Source organism: Pelecanus crispus, chromosome 1 (genome assembly GCF_030463565.1).
Source record: "Pelecanus crispus isolate bPelCri1 chromosome 1, bPelCri1.pri, whole genome shotgun sequence".
Classification (NCBI taxonomy): Eukaryota; Metazoa; Chordata; class Aves; order Pelecaniformes; family Pelecanidae; genus Pelecanus; species Pelecanus crispus.
Genome location: NC_134643.1, coordinates 143,684,709 through 143,711,250, shown reverse-complemented (window position 1 = coordinate 143,711,250; position 26,542 = coordinate 143,684,709). Strand labels below are relative to the sequence as shown.

At 41.3% G+C, this 26,542-nt stretch overlaps 1 protein-coding gene across 1 annotated transcript in view; it reads right to left on the bottom strand.

Annotated features, from left to right (window-relative positions):
* The window catches only part of ARHGAP6 (Rho GTPase activating protein 6), a 337,883-nt gene that overhangs the window by 59,530 nt on the left and 251,811 nt on the right, over positions 1-26,542 (bottom strand). Inside the window, exon 2 of the mRNA XM_075716496.1 lies at positions 4,287-4,446. Within this exon, the coding sequence (XP_075572611.1) occupies positions 4,287-4,446 (160 nt within the window). The remainder of the gene's footprint in view (positions 1-4,286; positions 4,447-26,542) is intronic.

The window sequence follows — 26,542 nt, the reverse complement described above, 5'->3', positions numbered from 1 at the left end:
CTTCTTAACGAGCAACCACAAAAGGCAGCTCAGCCATTTATGTTTGCATGCCCTACTGGTAAATGCACACCTCTCTAAGCAATATTCAGAATTAGCATTTAGCGTTTCTTAATTTCCTCATTTATCCTTTCCCTCCACAACTGCTCCAGCCCCGTTCCACAGCTGGGAAGACAGCAGCACATCCTGTTGGGGGCTGGTGAGAACATGAGCAGTCACAGTCTCTTCTTGAACAGAGAGGTGAAAACTGCAACTGTGACCCCTGACTCCCAAATCCTATTCAAGTCCCTATGGATAGGTTCACATCGTACCTTAAAACCCAGCCAGATGCTTGAGGAGCTGAATTAGGGTTGGAGCCCTAATTCCTCATTTGCTCTAACTGATAAAGTCCTGCAGTGCCTACCAGTGCTCCCAAACCCAGTCTCAGTGAAGTGGGACTGGACTGTGAAAGAAAGGAGAGTTATAACCATGAGGTATTTTGGAAACTGCTCTAAACAAGCCGTATTCAATACCTCTTCTGCTCAAGAGCTACCTGGAGCCTATGAACAGAGGAGAAGAAGAGGAGCTCCTCTCCTGCTTTGATCCTGGTTTTACTTTGAAAAACCTACCTGACTTGAGTTACCAATTTTTTTTCTGAAGACATTGTGTAAAAGGTTCATTTTTTCTCACTACTTGCATACAAAGACATACAGAATTGGAAAGTCACCAAAATGTATGCACATCTAAAGTTAATTTCATCACAGGTTTTTTTTTTCTCCCATTATAAAGAGAAGATTGACTTGCTTGAAATTGAGAAAAAACACAGCACATTCTAAACAGCAGCTGTAAAGAAGTTTCACCAGAATTGTACTGTTGTGCCATTCAGAACAGCAGGCAACAAATTAAAAATCTTTCACAGAGTAATTGTGTTGGTAGAGAAACTGTGTAATGCTCTGCTCGGACATGATAGCCTCTTGCAACTTAACACATATAGACATAGAGACAGTATAAATGATTCTTGCTATAGTTACTGGTGGCAGATGAGGGAGTGACACGGGAGCTGAGAAAGATATTGATTACAGAATCTGAAAGACAGATATGAGGCAGAAAAACAAGGGAACAAGAAACAAACCTGAAGCATCTCTGTCATACATATTAAAAAATAACTCTTGATCAATTTGAATTCATTTAATTCCCTACTGCAGTGCAATTGTAGCAATGACATGCTGGTTAAATAAATTCCTGTGGGAGGTGGTCCCCTCTCTGTGACCAGAGGATATTTAACTAAGAGAAGGCAGTAATGTGCTTCATTAACAGTAATGGTTGCAGCACTGCGCAGGAGAGGGATTACATATGAGGTATGACATTCTATGCATTCCTCTACAAGTGTGGGAATAGCCAGATGTGCCCTAGAAGTGCTAACTAACTGCACTTGCTGTGACAAAGGGGGCTTCTGAGCATGGGAGGATGGAAACATTATGAAGAAGCAACCAGCAGTGGCATGACTGTGATTGTAAAGGTACGGCAGATGCTTCTGTACTCTGACTTAACTTCCAGGCAAGCATGTTTGGCATAAACACTTGTTACCCAAGAACAAAAAATTTTTACTTTCCACAATACTTGTGCCAGTAAATGTGATTACTCAAATGTCTGCAGGAAGCAAATGTCCAGCAGGCACAAGCATGTTCTAATGTCAGTCTTCTGCAAGTTTTGAAGAACACTCAAAGAACCACAAAGAATCCCAACTTTTAAAACTGCTTTCTGTATTTTCTAATGCATAGATTATCCCACTAACCTCTGCTCCTGAGTATTTTCATGCAGCATTCTCTGAAGTAGAAGCTGTAGAGCATATCTTTCTATGCCTGGATGTCTCCAGACCTAGAGAGCTCTCCCAGCTCTACACATCACTTTTTTTAAGAGAAAAAGTTTAACGGTCTGTTTTTAACTTGAGGCACAAATAGTAGTAATGGAGTGTTATGTTATTTGTATTCCTGCATGCCCAGAGTGCCCAAGCCCATTTCACTCTGCTATTCGCACTGCTAAAACTTGAAATTCTCTATTTACACAGTCCTGTGATATTAGCAAATCAACTGGATGCACGCTTTTACCATATGTTTTCATTCCATGCCATTCAAGAGTGACGGGAACATGATGTGGACTTTAGAAGAGTCTGTGCAAAGGGCCTACACTGTAGTGAATTAAGAATATAGTAGATTCTTATTCTCCTACCAAAGTGCCGGCACAGATGTAGCATGATGGAGTGACAAAATGATTATTATTTACACATATTGCAGTACACAAAAATAGGTGCCAGATTTAGAAAGAGGATGGACAATTAAATACTAGATGCCCCTTAATTCTAGCTACTACCTTCACTTCCTTCAACAGATGGTACTACAACATTTTAAAACTCAGTTGTACCGGCTATTCATTCACCCTGCATACCTTAGAACACAGAAAAATTCATGATCTATTCATTCAGAGCAAGTATGCAGATGGGAAATAATATGCCTCTTATCAATAATCTCACTGGTAAATCTAATCTGAACAGCAGAACTGAATAGCTAATTTACGTCTCATCTAAACTGAAGCAAAAGATACACGAAATGAGGGGGCCAGCCAGAGCGATGAAACTGAAACCTGGGTTCCTGAGTTTGTGAAGTGACTTTTAGTTTAAGGTGCTTCAACAGAGTTTGTATCATTCTTATTTAGTTTTTATGCATGAAATTATACTTTTTCAGACTCAATATATCTAAAATTAATTACACATTATACATTTACCCATGTATATATGCGCTGTGAAAATAAAAACTGTTCTTGTGTGTGACCTGAACCTGAAAGATTCAACAGTTGCTAGTCTGCAAGCCCTGGCAGCACTGTGCCAAGTTGCCTGTGACTCCAAAGCATCTTGCAGAGGAAGGGTGGGTTGACTGGGAAGAGACCCCGGCTTTCCCAGATGGTGGGCCTTTCAGGGCAGTCCCAGCACGAAACAGCAAGGAGAACACAAAAATGGTATTCACTCTCCAAAGCTCAAAGTTTCTGAATATGAATACTCTATTCTTGGATGGCATTACCTCCATATATTCATCTCCCACTGGAACTGCCAGTGGCAGTTCAGGCTGCCAGAAAATGTTGCAGTGCCTTTAGTGATCCAGTTCCTCATATGAATGTCCTGTAAAATTGTTTTCATATTGATGGGGCATTTTTTGAGGGACCAGGGGAGCTGTGGTGGGGCTTGAACAAGTTGATCGCATCCACCTCACTACAAACTGATGCCCTGCTGTAATTGGTAAGTTGGACTTTGTTGTTTTTGGCAGGAGTTTTCTGCAGATCCTAAGAAGTTGATGAATACCCAAGCTGATGTCTTTCACATTTTTCACCATTATTTGCATTGACTAGACAACTTTTTTCTGCTTAACTTTGATTCATTCAAAAACTGGTCCTGTGGCATCACTGTGTATGTGCTGCCACACAGCACCTCTGCTCATAGCCAAAGGTGAGAATTCAGTGGTCCCTTGTTATTCCTTAAATAAGTATACAGCAACTGGAAAGAAACAACAGGAAAGTCAGATTTGCAGCTGATTGTACCATAGCACAACAGCTGCCTTTGCTAGGCTTGATCTCCAGCCTACAGGAAACAATGGAAACTTTCACATTACTTTAGTGAGGTTTAGATCGCTTCCACAGTAACCTAAGTACACGTCTACTACGTGCACATATCCTGCATCAGGATTCTGATAGCTGAGCTTCTCCTTTTCAATTAGTCTCCTGTTCCTTAGGAGTTCAATGTTTTACGCTGAAAATTAACTTGTTTTCTAGGAAATAATCACCACTGTCTTTAGGGAAACTTGAGTAGGATTCATCTTATTTGATGCAGATGTCTTCACTGTCCGTCTGACTAGTGATGCCTGGCTTCCTCCAGACTCAATACAATACAGAGTGAAAAAGCCACTTCTATGGTATGATCTATCAGACCTACATAGTTGTATACTTTTGGATGTCAGGAAGTCTAAGAAAAGCCTTTTGCTCTCAACTGAGTATCAAGAGATTCCAGCATGAATAGGTCTGATTTAAATTATCTACCCTGTTGACATCTGTCCTTGATCAGATGATTCCTCCCCAGATGCACTGAGTTGGACATAGTAGACAAACATTACTAGTCATTTTTACACAGTTACTACGTTTAAGCAAAAATGAAATAGAAGACAATGTCTGTGGAATAAACAATCCAGTGTCTTCTCCCTTTTGTTGCTGTGACATGAAGTCAGTGGCTTAGCAATCTAAACAGAGGTGGTTTATCAAGCCCTTACCTTTGGGGATAGTAATCTGACAGCCCAGGTCACAGTCCTGCTGCAACTGATAAAAAGCCACTTCCTGCAGCCGAGCACGCTCCAGCTCCGAGAGGCTTTGAACGGGAACTGACTTCAGCCGAACACTGCGCCCTGACATGCTGTTCCAAGTGAAATCACCCTACAGGAAATCAAATGGAAAAATATGAAGCATCATATGGTATGCACAGCTTAATAAACAGAACCATCTCTTGTACTGCTAGGAAAAACAAGGCAGGTCCTCTTTTCTAAAAGGCCATTTTCTTGGACATCTCTACCCTTACAAATATCTTTGTTTTCCTGAGAGCAGCATTCCTTAAAAGGAGTACAGACATGCAAAACAAAAAGTCAATTCTGTCTGAAACCATTTAAGTATTGTTGCAAAAACATTAGGATTCCAGTAACCAGAAGCACAAAGCAGGGGGGAAAAAAAAAAAAAGCGCCCTTGTCTGCTTTTCCCAGCTTGCTTTCTTTGTACAGTACTCGGTCGTCACTTCATTCCTTTCCCTGCACAGTCAGTCAGACATGCAGACCTCCACAGGTCCGTGGACAACATGCATCTTATCTCCCTCAATTTGCTAATCCCAGACTGTTCAGAGAGTACACAGGCAGAGCCCCTTCTCTTTTCTGACACATGCCACCCCCTCCTTATGACGATATTGTGTTTAGACCAAGATCGACTAAAGGACAAGTTGTTTCACATTTTTGAAAAGCCATAATAACAACGTATGCGTCAAAATTTATACAGAAAAACAACATGAGATATGCTCCATCTCTGTAAGGTACCAATTATGCTTGGAAAGCAAATCAAAAGCTTTAGCTGTTCTATCTCCCACCTGTGATAACATATACAAAAAGCTATTCACTTAGCTAGTATTTAGCTTGGGCAAGAGAAGTAATCATCAGCCAAAGAGAAGTGCAAGCACACAACCAAGCTTAAAGGCTGACAATTAACTTCAAGCAAGAATTTCAGAATTCATCAAAGCATCATCAAAGAGCGCATTTTAGCGCTACAGGGAAAGAAAGAAGAATTTGTTTTTCATTCTAACCGTGTTAAAAAATAAACATCAAACTTGTCAGTAGATATAACCTGATGCAGCTGTAGATAATGGAAAAACTCTGATGTACATCATCTAAGCTGTAAAGACAAATCCACCAACCTGCTCTTCATCAGAACATGGCAGACTTAAAATTAACGAACTTCACTCTCATTTTAAGTTCTCATTTTCAGCTTAAATTTCAACATCTGTACCTTCACTGCATACTCATTTTTTCACCGTTCACTTACAATTCTTCTGTTCTGCACACAAATCTGCAGTCAAAGGATGCCCATTGACTTTAAAAGGCATTGGCTGAAGCTCCTTATTACAAAAAATCAGTAAAAAAAGATACACATCCTGGTTTATGTAAACATCTTTGTGCACATTTCCTTATGCTTTGCCTATATATATGTATATATACATGCACCCATACAACCTGTATATACATTTGTGCATACAAACACATACATGTACCTATATATGCACACCTATGACTGCATGTATGTGTTCACATATTCATATGAGACAAAAATAATTCAGAAATATGCAGTACCATCTACAATATAGATCAAAGGAATTACACACTAAACACCATTTCTTATGATGTATGAAGTATGTTTGAGTTCATCAAGGAAGCTTTTTTTCCATAGTATTTTTTGTAAGTCATTAGGCAACCATAGTAGATAAAGCTGTTACTTCAACGTGAACAACTGCACACCTGCACACTCAACGCATGTACAATGTTCAGTATCTTTATGATATTTATATATACATGGGCCACGTATGCAAACTTCTGCACTAGCCCAGTATTTGACTATTGGAATTTGTTCCTTTGTTTTTTGCCTCTTCATCTCTTCTTGCTCCTCTAGTGCTTTACTGTTGATTAGCTAGATTTAGTAATCTCAAACTAAAGGTTTGCACGGTGACACAAGCCAAGCTGATTAGCTTAACTCAAGCAAAACCAAAGCAGCAAGTCACATAAACCTTATTTGCAAAACTACAAGTAAACATTTACATTTTTTAAAAAGCTGTTGTCATTTACAGATAAAAGTGATCGAAAACAGAATCCACAACCAGACAACGTATACTAAGAAACTAATTCCTTTCCAACCCTGATAATGCAAAAGAAACTTTACAAGTACAGAAGTATGCAATTCAATCCTCATGAACATGTAATGTACAAAATGTTCTACAGTCAAAAATTGCACAGAGAGAGAAATACAGGTCTTTATGGTAGAGTTTAGGGGTATTTTATCTTACCAGTTTCTCCGAGATAAGCATTTTCATAAACAAAAATATCACTTGTACGTCTACCATAAAAAATTTCAAACAGAGATACTTAATTTTGAAACAGGAATGGGAAGCAAAAAGGATACCCATTAGAAAATGTTGAGGTAACAGAACATTCATACTGTTTAGGACATGTCCTGTTTCCCCTAGATCACAAAAACCAAAGGGGTGCATGGGGCTTTTAGGAATTACCACAAAAAAATAAATATTCCTTAACTGAATTTTGCATGGACACATGAATTATTGCTCTTTTTCGGATAAAAATTACCAAGGGCAAATCTAACTCTGGAGGTAACTCCGCATCCTCTGCCTTACCTCCGAGTTAGCTCTGTAACTGCAAGCAGTGAGCTGTAGCACTGCAATGCCCCGCTCAGTCATCAGCCCTGCCAAACCAGTTGAGCTCAGAGAGCCAGGGCTTGCTAGCTCTGGTGCAGCCCTGCATTAATATTCTGCTTCAGGGACCCCAGTACGCCCCTTTGCACAGAGCTGTGCTGCTTTATATAAGCAGAGCAGCCAACTCAGCACTGGCTCAGGAATCCTACCCAAGCTAATTTCACCTTAATAGGGGAGCACCCCACCTCATTTTTTCATAGGAGGTCAAGGGTTTAAAACCAAGGGAAAGAAGAAAGTACCCAACAAAATTATGAGGGCTATTCCTTCCAACCAGGTTTTTTACTCTGGCAGTCCGCAAGCTCCCATTATGGCCCTGGGTTGGCTCTGTCTAGCTAAAAGCAGCGGGATGCAAGCTCTGCACCTTCCAACGCCACGACAGGTCGCTGAGCAGCTCTAAAGAATGTGGAATCACTCTGCCCAGTTGCCGTGCACTAAAGAAGAAATTCCTCTTTTACACTTGAAGGGTTTGATAAAATCTCTGCTAGGTCACATTAACATAGGTTTTTACTATGCTAATGGAACGTATGACTAATTAACTAAAATATTTTTTGGAAAATCATGTGTTAGGGCCTGTGGAATCTCCTAATCTGCTAAAGAAGTGAGAGGCTCAAGAAATGTTTCCTTTGAAAAGTCTGTTTTATTTGGCAAATAAATATCAGTGCCTTCTATGAGCCAAAACACAGTATTTGATAACTTAATCTATTCAAAGACTCCTATGCTTTGCGTGACACAAGGTAAATTAAAAGCCTCATCTTCCTTCTAAAGCACTGTACAATTTTACATACTGCCTGTAAATTACTGCAAAATCAACCAGGCTTGGGAGAGGTCCAGAAAAATCAAGCTCTCTTGGAGAATGGGTGCTGGTGCAATTACATCAGTCACATCTGCCTAAAGCTATTCTTCACTCTGTGGGGCAACCAAAGGAGGGAAAGGGCAGGACAGACACGGAGAATGTTTTCTGTTTCTCTCTCCATATGAGAAGGAACTTTCATCAGCCTACTTTCAACATCAGCCTGACACAGCTCCTTGCAGAAGCTTAAGAGGAGCAGATCTTTAAGCACCGAATCAGTGACTTGGTTTTTGAAGTTCATGGCCTGCATATGTGTTCAGACATACATACACAGGTTATTCTCTATTATTTAGATTGTAGGTCAGAATATGACCTGCAAATGGCTCCTTCATCACCAAGAATTAAAAAAAAAAAAAACAACACAAAAACAAACAGAGAAGAGTGCAAACAGAAATACTGCTCTGGGATAAAGTGATCAGCCTGATAGGACACAAACTGCTAACTGCAAGGGTGCTTTCATAACTGACTTTTACAAAACCTTACACCAGACTAAAAGCCTTCTCTGGTTTCTAGATGCTACCAACCAGCCACTTCTTTTTCCTCACAAGTCTCCAGCTTCAGCTGGATTTTTTCTCTGGCCCTCCCGCTAACATCTACCGTCTTTCCTCCACTCAACCGAGCCGTTCACTTATCGGGTAAGTAACTAAAATACCAGAACAGATGACTCAGCAAAGGAGATGACTGATTAACTGCACCTTGTATCTTTGAAGAATCTGTCCACTTTTCCTGTATGTCTTGACCACAGTCATAAGCACATTTTTAGTAAGATGCAGACCGCAGTTTTACTAATATTCTTTCAAACATTTTTTTTTATGGGTTGGATGTTCACTGGCTTCAAGATAAACATTACGTGGTACATCCTGACTTAAGTAACACTGTGCACCTAAATCACTCTTAAGCATGTGTAGGCTAATCTTGTGTACCTGACCTCTTTCTCCTGAGCCTCCAACACACAGTCTTTCAGATGTCCTTTAGTGAAGTCTCGTTCTTCTGTCCTTTGTACAATACAGAAACTGGTTGACACCTACTGCAAGGAATCCTGAATGTAGATGTAAATCTACGGGCAATGATCGACCTCTGCTGATCTCTGTGCAGTTTTAAGCCTTAGTGAGTAGTGTGGATCATGCACAGGGTGGGAAACAAGAACCCACACACATGGCAGTTTTGGATAACAAATTTTAATGCAAGATGGAGAAAGCAATTTTCATCTTACTGCATTATTGTTATTGTTAATGACTTTAGTCTGTACTCATTTAGGTAAATGCCATTATCAGATTAGCTGTCTACTTTTCGTTGGTCTTTTGCTCAAATCCATTTGAAACCACTAAGATCAAACCCAATTATGTCTACTTGTTTTTCTCCTACCCTAGCAACTTAGCTACGTGCTTGTATTTAGATGGGTCTCCACTGTAAGAGAATTCAGTATTTTTGCACACAAAAAGATTGTATTGCAAATATCACAGCAAATACAGCATTACAATGTCTTAATTCTGTTTGCTTATTTCTTTAAGCTCCATGAAACTGCATACCATTGCCACTTTATAAACCTTTCACTTAGCCTGGTTATTTATTTCAGCTCTCTCTAAAATTACTTCCAGACTCCTCAGGCATAAACTCTCACAGTTTGACAGTTGGTACAGGTAATCCCCCTCTTCCTCACTTCCCTGGTGTTAGTATGAACCAAAACCAGCTCTGAAGTGAAAGCCAGTCACTCCAGTACAGCTATATAGTGCATCATATGAAATCAACGTACAGAATACTGTTCCCAGACAGGATGAAAATTACAGAGAAGGGAGGAAAGAAACTTCATATAAATAACCATTTTGTAAAACTACATCCATAAATATCCATTTCAGCATTACATGCCGTTAAGGACCACATGGCCAGTCCTTTACTAATGCCATCCTAGATAGCTACCTGCAGATTAATGAAGAGTTAGGAAACAACTGGATGGTATGAGTGCACTACAGCCTGACTCTCTCAGCCTATTTCCAGATTTTCTTCCATAGCCAGCGCAGCTCATGACAGGCAGCACACTGGTTTCCAGCTGGCATTACAAACTACTGCAACCTAGGATGCTCTGGCATCTCCAAACACAGCAGGCGTCACACAGCTGCTCCCAAGGGACTGCTAGTATCACAAGAGAAGACAATGAAGATGAATGAAGAAGACAAGATTAATAAAATGGCATTTGAATACTAAATTCAAAGAAGCACAGGACTTGCTGCATGACATGGAAGCATTCAGAGGAAGATATCTGAACATGGGGATGCACAAAATATGGGGCCCCAACAATTAATCTTCATTAAGAAAGACTGACTTCATTAAGGTTGTTATCTAGGGTGACATCCTGTTCCCCTTGACGTCAGTGGCAAAATTGTTAATATAATGTCTCCACTAGGAAGAGAGTAAGTACAGTCTGCATGATCCTGTGTTACAGTTCAGATTTAGATGTGGTTTAGATATCAAAACTATTTAGTGGCGACTAGTATAGCCATAGCGTTGCCAAAGACAGACACTTCCTCGCTCCTAGCTAGCATCTGTCTCATTCCCAAGGCTGGAAATCCACATATTCAGGATCATTACTGCAAGACAACCCTTGTGGGACACTGAAAAGCTGGTAATCCCCCCAGGGGAGGCAGAATTCACACCCACAGCAGAAATACTTCATCTAGCAAGACAGCATGAACCTGTGCCCAGGTAAAGATACACACTCCAGGATATTACAGTGGTGATTTCCATTTATCAGGGGGGGAAAAAAAAAGCCCTTCTAACTTTAGTCTAAGGGTAAACAGGGAGCGGAAGAATGAGCATGCTTTCACAGCAGTATTAAAATTGCTAAAATAAAGGCAAAAGTATTTCCTGTTCTTCTACAATCAACTTCTGCAAGTTTTCCAAATGCCTCAGGATACTATTTCATGTTTAGAATATTTAAAAAGCTTTCTCTTAAAAAAATTGATGTGTAATGGAGATGTATTTCATTCCTTTTCTGACATTAATAAACATGAATGATGTACAAAGGTATTGCCTAGCAAAATACTCATCCCTAACATACCCACTCTATACTGGACTTTTTTACACATCCGGAAAACCAACCTCCAGAAGTTAGAATGCTCCATTAAAATGCATCAAAATACATGTTCAGATTTTCTGAACTTCTTACTTCAGCAGCTATCAATATTTTTTGAGGAATTTATCCAGAAGGACCACAATTAGAGCCAGAAGGGGTCAAGTACTTTTCTGGAGGTGCCAAAATGGAGACAGAACACCTTAAAAACCCTAGATGCAACTGTAAAATTACAGTTGAAATTTTGTCGCTCCTCACGTAAACAGATTTCTGTATATTTTTGTTAGTAAAGAGAATTAAGGCATATTGCAATACTCTGAATTTTGCTGCAGGTTGAGAGTACATGCACAGCTGTCACAACCACGACTACATGTAGTAACAAGCTGAACTGCAGTAATTAAACCATCTGAGACTACAGTAATGGGCTACACTACAAAAGCCAAAGGTTTCATCAGTCTCGATACAAGAGATCTGGGTTGATTAAGAGGAGAATTCTTACCCTTTTTATCGGTTAATACATTGTGTATTTTGGGAAGTTGGTGCCATGTTTTTCTCAAGTGTTAAAACAGTTTCCTGCTTCAGCAGGAAAAACGTGAACTCTGCAAGCTAATGGCAGATGACCCAAAATCAAATACAATAGCTGCATGAGTATTATTTTTAGTGGCAAAGCTGCCTTAAATAGACCCCGTTCCAGCTTCTGTGACCAACACAAACATGCTCCCAACAGCCTTCAATGTTCAGCTGCTTGTGAAGTTCAATAAGGAACCACAGCCCATGATACACCAAAGAATGGCATGTCCTCTCGTGTCCTCCTCGCTGAGTTTTCCTGTGCCCCAAGTCATGGAAAAGGTGGGCTCTGTCCGAAGGACAACCTTTCCTCGATACTGCAGGTTGCAGTATCCATTCATGCCACGAATGCCATCCATTCATGTTACACTCTTACTAAATGTACAGATTTCCAATGAGATTTCAAATATGAAATGGTGCTCTTTCTCCTAAGCCTAACGAGATTAATGCTAAGCACATGAAAAAATAAGGCCAAAACTATGTGCAAAATGCATTTAAACAATTTGGATTAAACAAATATAATCATATGTCCTATTTGTAGCTTTGCTGGTCCTGAAGTAGCACATAATGCCCCAGTGAAACAGTAAGGATCTCTGCCAGCACAGCACAGAAGTTAACCATTCCTGCATCCGATAACAAGTATTAATGTGACTGCAGCCAATGCTTTGAACAGTTAGGAATGGCATCTATTTCTATTATGTTCAGTACAAAAGAAAAAATTGCAGCATTTTAGAGAGTAGTAAATGATCTACTATTTGAAAGAGAGAATGCACGTCAGAGAGCACACACTGTCATTTCCAAGCATGCAAAAATCATATCAGCCTGAGTATTGTATACAAGGCTAAAGATACACGAGTACCTTAGTTTACCTCCTGGACTTTGAGGTTTTAAGATAAATGTAGATTACATTATCTGACTTGAGCAGACTGTCAGAAACTCATTGTGAAGTAAATAAAATAATTAATTCCATGACTCCAAGAACTGGGATTTGACTAATAGTAAAGCCTTTAATTCAATACAAACCCCTATTCTTATTGTTTCAAGCAGTTCAAACCAGTATCTTCTATAAACTGATATTACTTACAGAAAGGGTTTTGGGTCTAAGGAAAACAAGATCTATTGTGCATGTGGAAAATAGCCATTCTGACTGCCTCCATATCAGGTCTGGCTGGAAAACAATTCTAGGGTTTTCTTCTTCTTTTGGGGGGAGTATGGGGGTGGGTGTGATTTAGTTGATAGGAACAAAATGCAAGACATATCCAAATATTTACATTTGGAAGCAGAGTGAAAGCTCTCAGTTACTCAGCTAAGACAGAGAGGACTCAGGAAGAGGTCTGTAGTACCTGGCTCAGAGCAAGAGCTTCAACCAGGCTTTACCCCATCCCAGGCAAATGCCCTAATCAGGAGGCTACTGACTACTCTAACATCCACCCCCCACTACTATATTGAACCTTGGTAGCGATTGCCAGTCGTCCGTCCCCCCCCCGACCAACCTGCAAACTCATTATGTGAACGGCTACTCTCAGAGCTGACTTGGACACCTCCAACAGTGGCCACCCGCTCACTCTGTACTGTGACCGTGTGTGCTCCCTCATGCACATCCTCTCTTTCACAACCTGGCTGAAATAAAGGCATTGTAGGAGCTGTTTTCTTATTTAAGGAAGTTTTCTTTGAGTCATGAGCTCGTACCACCAGCCAGCAGCGTTGCAGGTGTTAGCGATGCAGAGTACGCATGCCTCCAGGAGGCAGGGACAGGCACATTTCAAACATGCAGAAAGTAAGCAATTAGCTTTTAGGGATTAGGCATTTTCACTTCATCTGCTACATAATCCCTCTGCTTTTCCATTTTGGTTTTATCACTCTCACGCTATGTTCACACGTGCAAACACTACCCTGCCCTACACACTGATGACAGGCAGCCTGGGAGAAGTCTGTACCACTAAGTGAGTCTGCCAATCTACTCCAGTTTATTGGGACTGTGTTTCTTGCTTTGTTTTTTGCTTTTTTTTTTTTTTTTTGCGGGGGGGGGGAGGTTATTTTGTTTTTTTAAGATTGGGGATATCAAATTCCAACCACATCGGCAGCTGTTTTGACGACTGTCGCTCTCCTGAAGACCCTGCAAAGACAATTCTCTGTGGAAAGGTTCAGAAAATACAGGAAGTCTAATAATTAGGGAAAATATTGTGAGTACAAAGAGGTGGCTTTGCACTCACTAGCACTATTGTTACTTTTAATCTATGCACTTACTTCTCTGTTTTCTATGTATTGAAATACTGCATGTGCTCTTCTTGCAATGCACAGCAAAGGACGATACTTCAGCTTATTGAGAAGCACTACCTCAGCACTTCTTATAAAAAATATCCTGTTTGCACACATGAATCTGCTGAATTGCCATTAAGTTAAATGCCAAACAAGAGTTTAAGTATTTTTTAAGAAACCACCTCGGCTACACTGGAACTATACAAACTGCTCTGAAGAGGTATATAGCTATAGGTCAGACTGACAGATCAGCATACATACCTGGAAAGACCACTAAAGAGCACCTTGCTGCTCATCATTGTCTATTAACATGGAGGATCGTTAAAAATGTGGCATTCCAAAGCAAGAAATGTAAAATGGATCCACACAAATAAAACCCACCATGCTGCAACATCAGTTTTCAGGAGAAAGGTACATTTTGTAAACTGCCTCTTCGACCTGCGGCACCCCAAGTTCAAACTGTGCGCCTGCCAGACAGTCCGCGACTCCTTTCTTTGTTTTTAAGCAGCACATTTACTTTGGACAGAGAAAGGGAAAAATAGCCGAAAAAGTTCCCACTGTTATGAAAAACAGAAACAATTGCTAGAGTTACAAGCTCTTCATGGACTGAGCCAGGAGAGGAACAGCTCTCAGTCTCTGCTTTCTTCCACGCAGCTAACCCAAATTGAAAAATGTGACAATAACACAGTCATGGCCATAAAACCTGAGCTTACAGAAACTGTTATTCGCCAAACTGAACCTATGTAGCTGCAGCTGTCATGCCATCGGCTTTCAAAACCCTTTACCCTCAGCATATTTTGCTCACAACTGCCTGGGTTATATGCCCTTCATGCACAAAGTATGCAGAAAACGATAAATGTGCCACCACAGACTTCAAAGCAAGCCACCTGATGAAGCCACTCAAATACAAATCAGCCTAATTATGCAGTGTGGTTTCAAAATGTTAATGCCACTTCTCATTCCATAGTTTCATTCCTCTCGGTCCAACTATGAAAACAGGCAAGGTCATGAAACTGGTCTGAAAATAAACAGTATTTGAGGGCTCTCGGTTTGTTGATGGATCTCCAGAGCCTGATAAGTGGTCACTAGTGCCAGCTTTTTTGCCCACTGAATCAAAGCTGTTCTCTTTTCTTCAAACTAAGCTAAAGCATGAAAAAACTAAACCCGATGTCACCATGAGCACCACATTCAGCACATGTTCTCCATCATGCTTATCTCTACCCCACTACGTACGAGATTATTTGGTTTCCTTACCCATTAACTAAGTTCTCTTGTGTCTTCAGTGTCCTTTAGTATTTGATCAAACCAGATTTAAATTAAGGACCTGGATCCAACCACACCATTCCACAAAATAAGGTAAGAATAGTGACCTGAAGCTGAGTACTGAGCATCTGAGAGCACCCAGCTGGAGCAGCTGCGACTCCCAGGACACCTTTTGCTGCCAGACATCAGGAACCCTAGAGGGGAAAAATTGATCTTTTCATTTCTCTGCTTTGAAGCAAGCCAAGAGCCCAGCCCAGGGGAAAGCCCAGTCACATGGACAAGTCACGACTGGGTTCCCTGCTTCTTACTCCAGAGATATCCCGAGACAGTGCAAGGAGCGGTGAGGAAGGGGCAGGTCTCCCCTCAGAAATCCTTCTACCCCGTGGCCGTGCACGCTCAAAACCAACAGTAACTGCCCAAACTCTCCCTATCAGGAGGAGCCGAAAGGGTGCGGGACGCAGCTGCTATGGCTCCTTGGAGCACGGCGAGGAGCACTCGGTGGTTTCTGCCTGACCTTCTCATGCAGTTAGTTTGGAGCTTTTTAAAACACCTTTGAAAACTTTCTGTTCAAGCAGGCAGGCCAGCTATATTTATAACATGATTTTGACAACAGCAACACAGAGACTGAGCATGTTACACAGTTTGCTAGGGAAAAAAAAAATCCTTGATAAAGGCGCTGCTTCATAAATAATGTCTGTCATGTTCACAGTCCCCATACACAACGCTGCCATCTATAGTGCGTGGGCAGGGAGCGTAGGAAATTTGTGAAAAACAAACAGTGAATCACCAATGATTTTGATGGCAGCTCTGCCCTACGTGGCATTTCACCAAGTCATCATTCAGAGCGACAACTTTGTTTCTCGGCTGGCACGACTTAGCGCTTCATCAGATTGCTCACAGAACAGCAGAAACCACGGGCTGGAGTTCATGGCAACGGCAAAGGAGATTATGTAAATAATTTTTTTTTTTTTTCATATATCCACCCAGATGCTTTGTGCGCCTCTAAATCAAGGTAGGCTGAACAGCCTGCCAGGGTACAAGAGCCTGCGCTCACAGCTCACAAACGCACACAGCCCTTCCCGGCTCGACATCGTGGCCACCAGTGCCTGCCCGGCAGCAGCAAACACGGACATCTCATGTCCCTAATTTTGAAGCCTTACCCAAAGCCCAGGGAAATCAATGCACAGGCTTCAGCATTTTCAGTGCCTCTTCGATCAGACATCAAATCCTCAAATCATGCAGCTCCTCACCTCCATTTCCAGTCTCTTTCCACACCACTACCCAGGGCTGAGAGGTGCTAAGGACAGCCAGCGTGTTACACATTAAGTAAGCATCATACCATACGAGACTTCCAAGGGGGAAAAAAAACCCCAACAACCTGTCTTAGCTGCAAAGAGAGCTGAATAACCTTCTCAGAAACATACTGTCACTGATTGTGCTTACATCCCAACATAAACCCAGGGCAATGAAGTTAGGTTTATCTGTCCCCGTCACAATGCTATAAGCCAGAGATCAGTGTCCTGCTAGTCACCTCGTAATTATACTGTACATTTGTAGTTCTTGCAATCTTTCCTCAAAAATAAGTTTCTTCAGCCCATATATCCCTTGTGCCATTATTATTTGAGTTTCCTCTAATGAGCAAACTCTGCTATTTATACAACTGGAAATGGGGACGTGCTCCTTCATGAACCCACTCACTCGAACCAGGCGATGCAGGAACTGCCATTTCCAGGCTCTGCACAGCAGCTGCCCTGCAAGCAAAGAATCTAAAAATCACCAACCTTTTTTGGTGGCCTGCAGAAAGATAGAGTGGCCGTGAAGAATCCAACTAGCCTGTCCCCCTCGTATTTATGAGCTCCAGACAAGGTTATGTTCCTTTACCTTGGATAAAAAAATGTGGAACTATATCGGAACTATTTATTAGAACTACAGGTTCCAATTCCTATTTATTGAAACTATAGGTTGACAGCAAGGGTTTCCTGCTCAGAAACTGAGTTGTCCAGCAATACTTGTTGAATTCTGCTTTGAATCAGGGTTCTTCAGGTTATTCAGTAGCTAACAGTGTTCTTTGCAAAAAAAAATCAGGGTCCTCATTTCTATTATCATACAGTACATCTGTGCACAGTACATCTGAGGAATCATTTTCCCCCATTTCAAACTACTTTTTTTCAGTAATGCACAGCTATTCAGGATGGAATGTTATAATACAAAATGTTCAGAGTTTATTGAGAGGTTATATAAAATATACCCTATCAGCAACAAAACGGAAGAAAATGAACTTCTGTTGTCTAGTTTGGATTCATTTCTTCCCAGAGCACTCAAAAATATTCATCTTAAAAATTTAAGCTGAGCTTGGCCTAAACGCTCATTGAGAAACTGATTAAGTGATTCTGATATTGTAACTTCGTCATTCACAAACAAGCAGTACGGGACTTTTAATTTGTTTCTTAATTATGCAAAATTCCAAGGACTTGACTCTCACTCTGGAGGGGTGCAGGATTAGGAGAACTGAATTAGCAGGCAGCTGAGAATTCCTCTGGCTGATCTCTTCTTACACCAATGACCAATGCTGGCCACAAAAGCCTCACGGGACTGTCAAAAATAGCTTCAGAAACAGAATTGACCTAAATTCTCATTTTTTTCAGTGGAAAAAATCAGGGTTTTGTCTTAAAAAATATTTAGGAAAGATATGTTTTCTGTGCAAAAAAAAAGGATGGCTTGGTGAAAAAGTTCAAAAAAGTTTGCAGCTAAGAAAGATGTTTCCAGCCCAAAACGCTCTGGTGTGACTCATGGGAGCTGCGATTCAGGTGCCTTGCATGCTTGGCTACCTCTCCCCTCGTGAGCAGGGTGTCCTGGGATGGACTCCTTCCTTCACCTCCAGGGATGGATCTGAACCATCAAAGTCCCTTACACCTCATTAAAAAGAACCTGGGGTACAAAAAACCCCTACAGAATAGCTTCCAGGAGACACAGCAGAGCTATTTTGAATAAAAACACGTTCCATTTTTGTATTTCCACAAAAAATAATTGAAAAACGCTGACTACTGTACCCTTTCCTGGATTCCTTTTGAACTATACTGAGGAACCCCGAAGATAGACTGGGCATCCACAGTCGTGCAGGGTTATACGCATTAAGCTTGGGTGATACAGTACACTCAAAAGTAAAAATAAATAAGAGAAGTATAACAACAGTAGCAAGTTGCATATGCAAAAAAGGCACTTTAATTATATCTGAGCTGTCTGGTCTAGTAACCACAAAACACCCCATCTGCCCCAGAGACTGTCTGCCTGTGCCTCACAAACGCTAAAAGCAGAAAGCAAATAAAAACCAATTAAATATATTTAACTTCGGTTTTTTATCTCATGACTTGAAGTGTTACCTATTAGTAGAAACTGGTGACTCCAAAACAGATGACTTTGGAGTACTCTGACAAGTTCTATTAGGCTCTAATAAAAGCCCATAGAGTGAGATAGATTGAGAGAGAACTTGAAGCACCATCCCTGTCTCTAGAAAAGGAAAACATCAAGGGTGGCAGAGACTTTGGTAAGCTGATGGAGAGTTGAAAGGCAATCCTGGAGGAACCAAAGCTGGGTTTGCTTAGACATGCTGGTGCTGCTGCTGTCATCTCTGAAGAGCCGGAGAAGAGTATGCTCTACTTTTTCTCGAAGACATTCGAAAGCAGTCAACAGTATTCTGAGTCATTGCAATATCCTGAAAACCCCATTTTACAGCTTTGCTGTTATAAAAGCTGTACAGTGGCTTTTCCCTTTACTGAAGTTCTGAAATCTACGCTTGCCAAGCAGCATTAGGTACAGCCCACACCTCACCAGCCGTCGAAGCACAGGGGCAGCTCCCATCTTCGGACATGTTCAGATTTCTCACCGGCAGAAAGCAGAGCATACACAGAACTATGGATTCAAATGATGTTTTGGAATATGATGCACTAGATTTTTTAAAAGAGTATTTGGTGGGAAGAGGGTGCAGCAAGGACCTCATCCAGCTCTCAGAGGGAGCAGCACGGCCAGGCAGAAGCTCACAGCAGCTCCCTGCACGCACAACCAAGGCTCCAAGCCCTGGTTCTGAAACTTAAAGCTTAAAGAGCACAGGCCCTGCTCCCAAAGCATTTGAAAAGACACGTCTCCATCCACAGTCTCCAAATGAAAGACATAAACATAAACAAACTCAGAGGCAGACTGAAAACCTATTTTTAGATGAATCAACAGCAATGAAAGCTTTCCAATGTCCTCTTCTTACCCCCCTCTTCTGTTTCACTTCTCTTCCCCTCCCTTCTTCCCCATATGCTTTTGTTGGTGACTGCCAAATGCTCTCTGCTCCTATTTAAAATTCTTAATGGCAATCTAGCAGACGTCCCCGATCCAATTATTTTAATCTGTCTCTTTTAAGTGGCCACAGCAGCTGTTCGCCTCCTCTTATCGCCATTATTAATACTGTAATTAAAATATACATTAGTCAGCTGAAAGATCCACATAAACCTCTTGGAGTTTTACTTTTCATTACCGATTGAGGAAAGTGCTTAGTGAAAAAAGAGGAGGGTGGGTTTTAAGAGCCAGTATGAAGCTCTTGCTAAAAAAAGGCATGCAGACACAGGAAGTTAAAGAGCTTTCACTGCAATACCCCTGTAAAATCAACAACTGCTTGCCCGCTTAGGTTTGCTGCTGGGTCTCACGCTATTGCCGTACGAAGAGCTCCCCATCCCACAGATACATCGCAACACAGCATATTGCTTTTGAACTTTTATCAAACTCTACTAACATTGAAATATCACAGCATTTCAGCTCACTGTCAAAGATTTCTGGTAACACAGAGGTCTAGAGAGCAAATTCATTTTGAGGTTTACAGGATCTAAAGAGTTCTAATTTGCATTATGCCTTTTAATGACCTAATGGAGATTATTTGATACAGCTCATTAATAATCACAAAGTTTATTCATGGGAAACTCAAGCCATACGCCTGTATTTTGAAATAAGAGGGATTATATGCTTAAGCATCATTGCTACATGCTTCAAATAGGTGGTGAATGAATTTTAGTTGGTTGCTTTAGACATACTCTTTGTTCTCCAAATCCCCAGGGATATCCTACGGCGAGCTGCTGCACTGGGGGGGGACCTACCACGTGCCCACCTCCTTTAGAAGATACACTCGCACGCTTTAACATAATTACGCATACATTCTCACATAAGAGTCCAGCTCTTCGGAAAAGCCACCCCAGCAGAGCAGCAGGACTTTTTAAGCTTAGCTGCAGTACAAAAATTTCCATTAGCTGAAGTTGTGGCTATTTGTTCAGAACCAGAGGACAGAAAAAAATCGGATATAAATAAAGCTCTTGAAGAGCCTTTACTCAGGTCTGAAGAATTCAACAGCTGCATCCCATTCAAAAAATGGAACAGAATAAATATCTTCAGCTACAAGAATGACTTTCCAGGGGCTGAGTTGAAAACTGGGTACATTTCTAAAAGAAGACATTGATTTTAAAGGCATTTGTAACACATTTCACACTGTTTTTACAAGTTAACTTTGTGATATTTGGTATTTGCTTTAAAGCTTTATCTCCAGGAGGTATGTGAAAGCATAGGTGGATCTCAGTGTATGTATTTACATAAGGAACGCATATGGAATACGTAAACCTTCAGCCCTTGCAGACAGGAGGCTGCAGGTGTGCTCTCTGCGCTTTTGGAAAATGAGAACCTGAGAAAAGGAACTCAAATGCACTTTTTAATTCCATCTGATGATTTTCATCACTCTGCTTTTCTCAGGACCCGAGTGGTTCTTCCTCTGAAGCACGCAGCTAGAATTCCTGGCGTTAGGAAAACCGTGGGCAGCTCCCCAAGCTGCTCCTTCCCCAGGGGTAACTGGGCTGCGGCAGGACAGAGCCAGCACATTTCCGCTGGCAGCAGATATCTGGGGCAACGCTGTCCTGACTGCTCTCACCCCTGTCTCAACTTCTATATGTGAGTCCCTAGTTATGCACACAATGCAAATTGAAATTTGCTTTCGTAGTATTTTCTCCTAATACAGCTCTGTGTCATACAGAGGCATTCAGTATCTTACAGGACATAATTAATGAAATACGTGACCCTGGCTGAATAAATTATATACACTGTATACAGGAGATGTTTTGGTAAAGATGGATACAAACACCCAATAATGCTTGCAGATGGAAACTGAAGGAATAATAAAGAATGAAGCATCTGTTAAATGTATAACTTTATGTTTATTATTCCATAGAAGGCTACTTCCCTTAAACTTCTCCATTCAAACCCTCCACTGAATAAACATTAAACATGCTTTTCCTCTATGACTTCTCACACAGCACAGAATTAATGAAAGAATATGTTGCTACTCTTATTACTTTTATTATTATTACCCACACATCATTCACTACAGAATGAATTAGCTTATCCTTGAGGAACCCCTTAGACTTTGTGAAGTTTTATCCTTTCCATTTGACAGAGTAATTAAAGCCAACAATGGCAGAAGTGCCAAGTAATTATGGATGTTTCAAATGCTGACAGATGAGCTATGGAGTAGACCAGACCTACGGTGGGACTGCTTTCAAAATACAGGCATCTCTATCTAACTAGACAGGCTAAGTACCACTTCCAACCAGTGGTGAGAAATAGGAACTTTTGGGGAAGTCATTCATTTCATTTGGTTTACAGAGATAAGAATAAAACTCCAGAAATGCCTTTTCCCCGCTTCCTCCCATCCAGGGAGGGAGTGTACAGTGGCCAGCTCAGAAGTGTATGTCTACACTGTGGCTAAATAGTAGACGTATAGCAAGATGAGATAATTCCACCCTTAAATACCATTTTCCCTGGCTGCTGAGCACCAATACTTTCCTCTGAGCTCCGACCTTTGCTAGCAAGATAGCAGAAACACGATGAACGCACTTATCAGTGGCCATCTCCACAGCTGCTTGATAAAACATGGGGTTTTGTGGCAAATTTGCCAACAAATTTCCCAAGGCCAAGCATTCGTTCAGCTGCAGGCCCTCCCGCGGTCCCCTGAAACAAATGGCTCCGACCAAGCTCAGCTGGACCGACACCCCCATCACTGCACCAACCTACCCTTACAGAAGCCAGACTGTGCCCCAGATGAAGCCACAGCCCTTGCAACGTGCAGAAAATAGCTCAAGGTCATTCTTCATTTTATTAATTTCATGCCCAGCAGCGAAAATGTCAGCTGCAGAGGAACCTGCCGTTGCTTAGTTCATTGCCTGCTGTAATTCCCTCAAGTCCAATTGCCATTTATAGCGGTGGGGCTGAGTGGACCGTCCCTGGGAAGAAGGAGATCACAGACTGCATTCTTCAGCTGCTGCAAGAGTCTTTTCCCTTAGGAACTGGGCACACGCTGTGCTATTACGAAACAAACAACAGTCAGTCACAACTTTTAATTATACTACTACTGGTTTTCAACTAATTCGGTGCCAACCTCTACAAGAACAGTTTCCAGCACTACAGAAATTTACCCTGAAAATCCTCCCAGTAAGTTCTGTTACTAAGGACGTGAACTCCCACAAAAATGAACAGCAGATTTGCAGTAACTTCACTGAAAGCAGGATCATGCTTTTTCTGTCCCCCCCACCGTAGAGAGCATAAAATGCCAGATGAAGCAATAATATGCTCATCATAAACACTGATGTGTTGAGCTTAGAGTTGCAATGCATCGTGGTGTCATGTAAATAACAGTAGGTATTAGAAACCAATATAAATTAGTAATAGCTTAAACTTCCCCGCCTTTTACTGTCTTCTCTCAAAAAAACATCCGTAACCCAAAACAGGAAAAGAGCCAGAGCTCTTTCAAGTCCATTAGGGACTTGGTTATTGCCAGTCCATCCTACACAGAAGGCATTGAGGCCACAGCGGACTACATAGAGAAGCATGCAATAGAGAAATGCAAAGAGCATCCATAGATTGCAATGATATAGTTAATGCTGTCCTCCTCCCACATCTTTTCCAAAATGTTAAAACTGCCTTCTCTCTGAAAGCAGACCAGAAGACAATAGTACAAACACCATCCACAGTTCACACTTCTAAGAGTACTCTTTAAAAGCAAATAAACTCCTAAGTTGCTCTTTCCAAAACAAGATCTTTTTTTTCTACTAGTCAATAATTACAGAAGTATTTTCTCAAGTTTATTGATGGTGGGAAAGAGAAGTACATTTACAGCATTATTTTCTTGTAGAGAACTGAAATAACACTTTTTCCAGATTTCCACAGAGATGTTCAGTGGAAAAATGCCCAGTATCCTGAAACACTTCTCTATGGAAATTAATTTCACTCTTTCCTTCCCATATAGTCTTTTATGTATGTGCAGAAAAGCACACAATAAAACAATATGCAGTCTTTAAAAGCACATGGAAACATTCATTTCTGACATCTGAGACGTCTATCTGTGAGGACCAAGTTTATAATAAAGTATTGCAAGCCAATAAAGATTTTCTACCAACCTAGAAAATCTTAACAGGTTTTTTTTATATTGTTTCCTAGCATTGCTCCCGATGAGAATCAACAAGTTCTATTTGGATTAGTTGGGGTTTTTTACAAATAGTTGCGTAACAAAGAAAGGAGTAAACTCCTGTACCCAAGCCTTAAACTCTAAGGTAGGAGACTAAGATCCCAACTATTAGACCGGGACCGCATATCTCAGATTCTCTTTTTTTTTTTCCAGTTCTTCTGGTAGTTACAGAAGTAATTGTAAGAGCCATCCATCACGTCTCCTGTTAAAGATGTCTTTACAAAACTGAGCCTACTTGTTTTTTCACTGTACCGTGGGTGAGAGGATAAGAAGCATTTCAGACTGTGTAAGGTAAACAGTTTTTAAAATTTCAGATTACCCAGATAAACACTTTCTCAGAAACCTAGGGGAGAGAGAGAGGGCAGGAGGGGGCAGAATGAAGGGGAAAGGAGAGGGAAGGGGCACTGACCCAGCTCATATATCGCACTGGGGAGGAGAGCAGGGATACGTTCTAGACTAGCTAATTGTTTCAACCATATCACCTCACGCACCGATTTAAGCTTGCCTTGCATTTTGTAATAGGAACTAATATGTGATAAACGTTACTGAACTTTGCAATGAGCTAACCATCCATTCCACCACGTTGTCACTGTCCCTTCAGAAGGCTGTCCCTGCAAGAGGGGAGAGCTGGCAGTCACAGCCCTCACCTCAACCCAGTGTCCTTCCCCTTAAACGCCCTCATCTCCATCCTTGGGAGGCGGGAGTGAGCTGAGGGGAAGGTCAAAGGCACATGGTCAATCTCAGTTGTCACCAGTTCTAGGTTTCTAACCGTGTTTTCCTATTTTTCTTCAATGTTTTTCTCTAGTTCTACTGCTTTACGGTCACTACTCCCCCTTCTACCCTTCAGGACTCACAAAAGGAAAACAACTGTTGTACAAAGGCAAATGAGAAGCTAAACACCTACTAACATCACGAAAGAATACAACAATAAATCAGAGGCATGAGGAGGGAAAAGGCCTGTCATTTATCTTCTGCTTAATACCTCTTCTGTACTACAGCACATACAGTATTTCAAATGCAGTATGATTTTAAAAATGATCACTCCTTGTAAACTGCGTGTTCCCTTTTAACTTATGAGTCACCTAGGCTGTGGTGAATTACTTGAGGCTACTCTAGAAAATGGCTGTCCAAGCTGCATCCCACTGGCCAGGCTGCGCCCTGAGGGATGACTCTTGTCCTGCTCCCAAACACTTCTGTCATCAAATAGCACAGCCTCTCAGCAGACAACTATTTTGCTGTATTATGTAGCCCTGGGCTGGCCATACAGACCTGTTCTAGACAACGCCACAGATTGCCTTTGCAACGCCCAAAATAAAAAAAAATTAATAGTAATAATTTTTTTTTTCTTTGCCCTTACTAACACAAGATGCACGGAAGGCTTTTGATTGTCTACTGATCTGTGTGCCTACAGCTGCTTAGGTTTATATTATGCTGGCATAAAATCAGCACAATTATGCTTGAAATAAATATAGGAAGTTTTTTAATAACAAAATGCTGGAAAGGTCAGCTTGCAGTACACTGCTGTTGAAGAAAACACATTATTAATCAGGATGTTACCACATGTTTTTATTTGAGTATCTTGTTTCATAATTTAGGACCCACATTTTGAATGCAAAAAATTACACCGAGTGCTTGTTTCCCATTGACCTTACCACCAGATTTGCTCATTCCAGTTTGAATTAATAAGGCTATTAAATCACTTAGCATTTGTCCTCATGTAAACACAGTCCGAATCTGCTCCTTCGCTCTCAGTGACGCTACACACCTTCTCACAGACTTTTCTTTGTACAGAAGGTACTTTCTGTACAAAGACATATCTTCTGTATAGAAGTTAAAACTCCAGAGAGCAGACATTTACCTGGCCAATGGTATTGTGTTACTACCTAAAGCCAAGGATGGAGAATTTATTGGTTCTCCTGACAGCCACCATAGATTTTCAAACTCCACAAGCCAAGAAACATTCATCTAAGCCGTCTTGTGGGTTTTGTGCTGTGTTGGATCTAGACCTGTTTCCTAAATCTTGGACTCTGTCTCCCCAGTAAAACCACCCAGGGCAAACCAGTGCAGCACACAGATACAGCTGGGGCTCTGCAGAAGTTGTAAGGATATCAACATAAAATTTGGAAGCAGGTGTGTGTGTGTGCCTGGATGCATATTCCTATCTGTAGCACAACAGCAGTTGAAGAGGAAAAATACCATACATTTAGAACAGTTCATTATCAAAATAGTATTAACAGAATGAGACTACTCAGATGTTACAGGTTGAGAAGCAGGAAAAAAGGCTATTACAAGGACGAAGACCTTGTAACTTTCTCCTATGCCCCCCACTTCCCACCCAGGCTGAGTTAGGGGACCTAGGTGAGCTTGGGCAGCCTGCAAAATTCCCACTGTGCCCTGCTAATACATCAGCAAACAAAACTGAAAACAGAACAACAAACCCCTACTGAAACTCGTAACACATTGTAACTTGCTACATATTTAACAGGTTTCCCTACAGATACCAACTGGGCCTGAGCATAAACAGAGTCATGCAGGGTACAGTCACACGGTCTTTTACAAGGTGGAGTGTTTTCCAGTGGGTTAAGAGCTAACTTCACCTTGCTAGTACTACCGTGATAGTGAATATTCCCGCCTGTTCTCATTTGTATGGCACTGCACTCTGAAGATTTTCGGAATGTTTGTAAGTGCTGGTGGAGACAGACCCCACTGTCCCCAGAGGAGGTGCCAATCCTGACTGAAGAGCCAGCACAGCTTTATGTACACCAATGACAGATGCTTATATTTCACAAGTATTTATCAGAAAGTGTGTGACCCTCAGGGCTGTCCCTACACTTAACAGGACACACCACGGCACCCACCCCACTCAGATGGTGCTGATGTGGAAGCTGCGGGGTCTTACCAAGGCTCCCATCTGATCAACCCGCCTGTGTTTCTTTGCAGGGAGGGGGCTGGTGTGCACCCAGACTATGC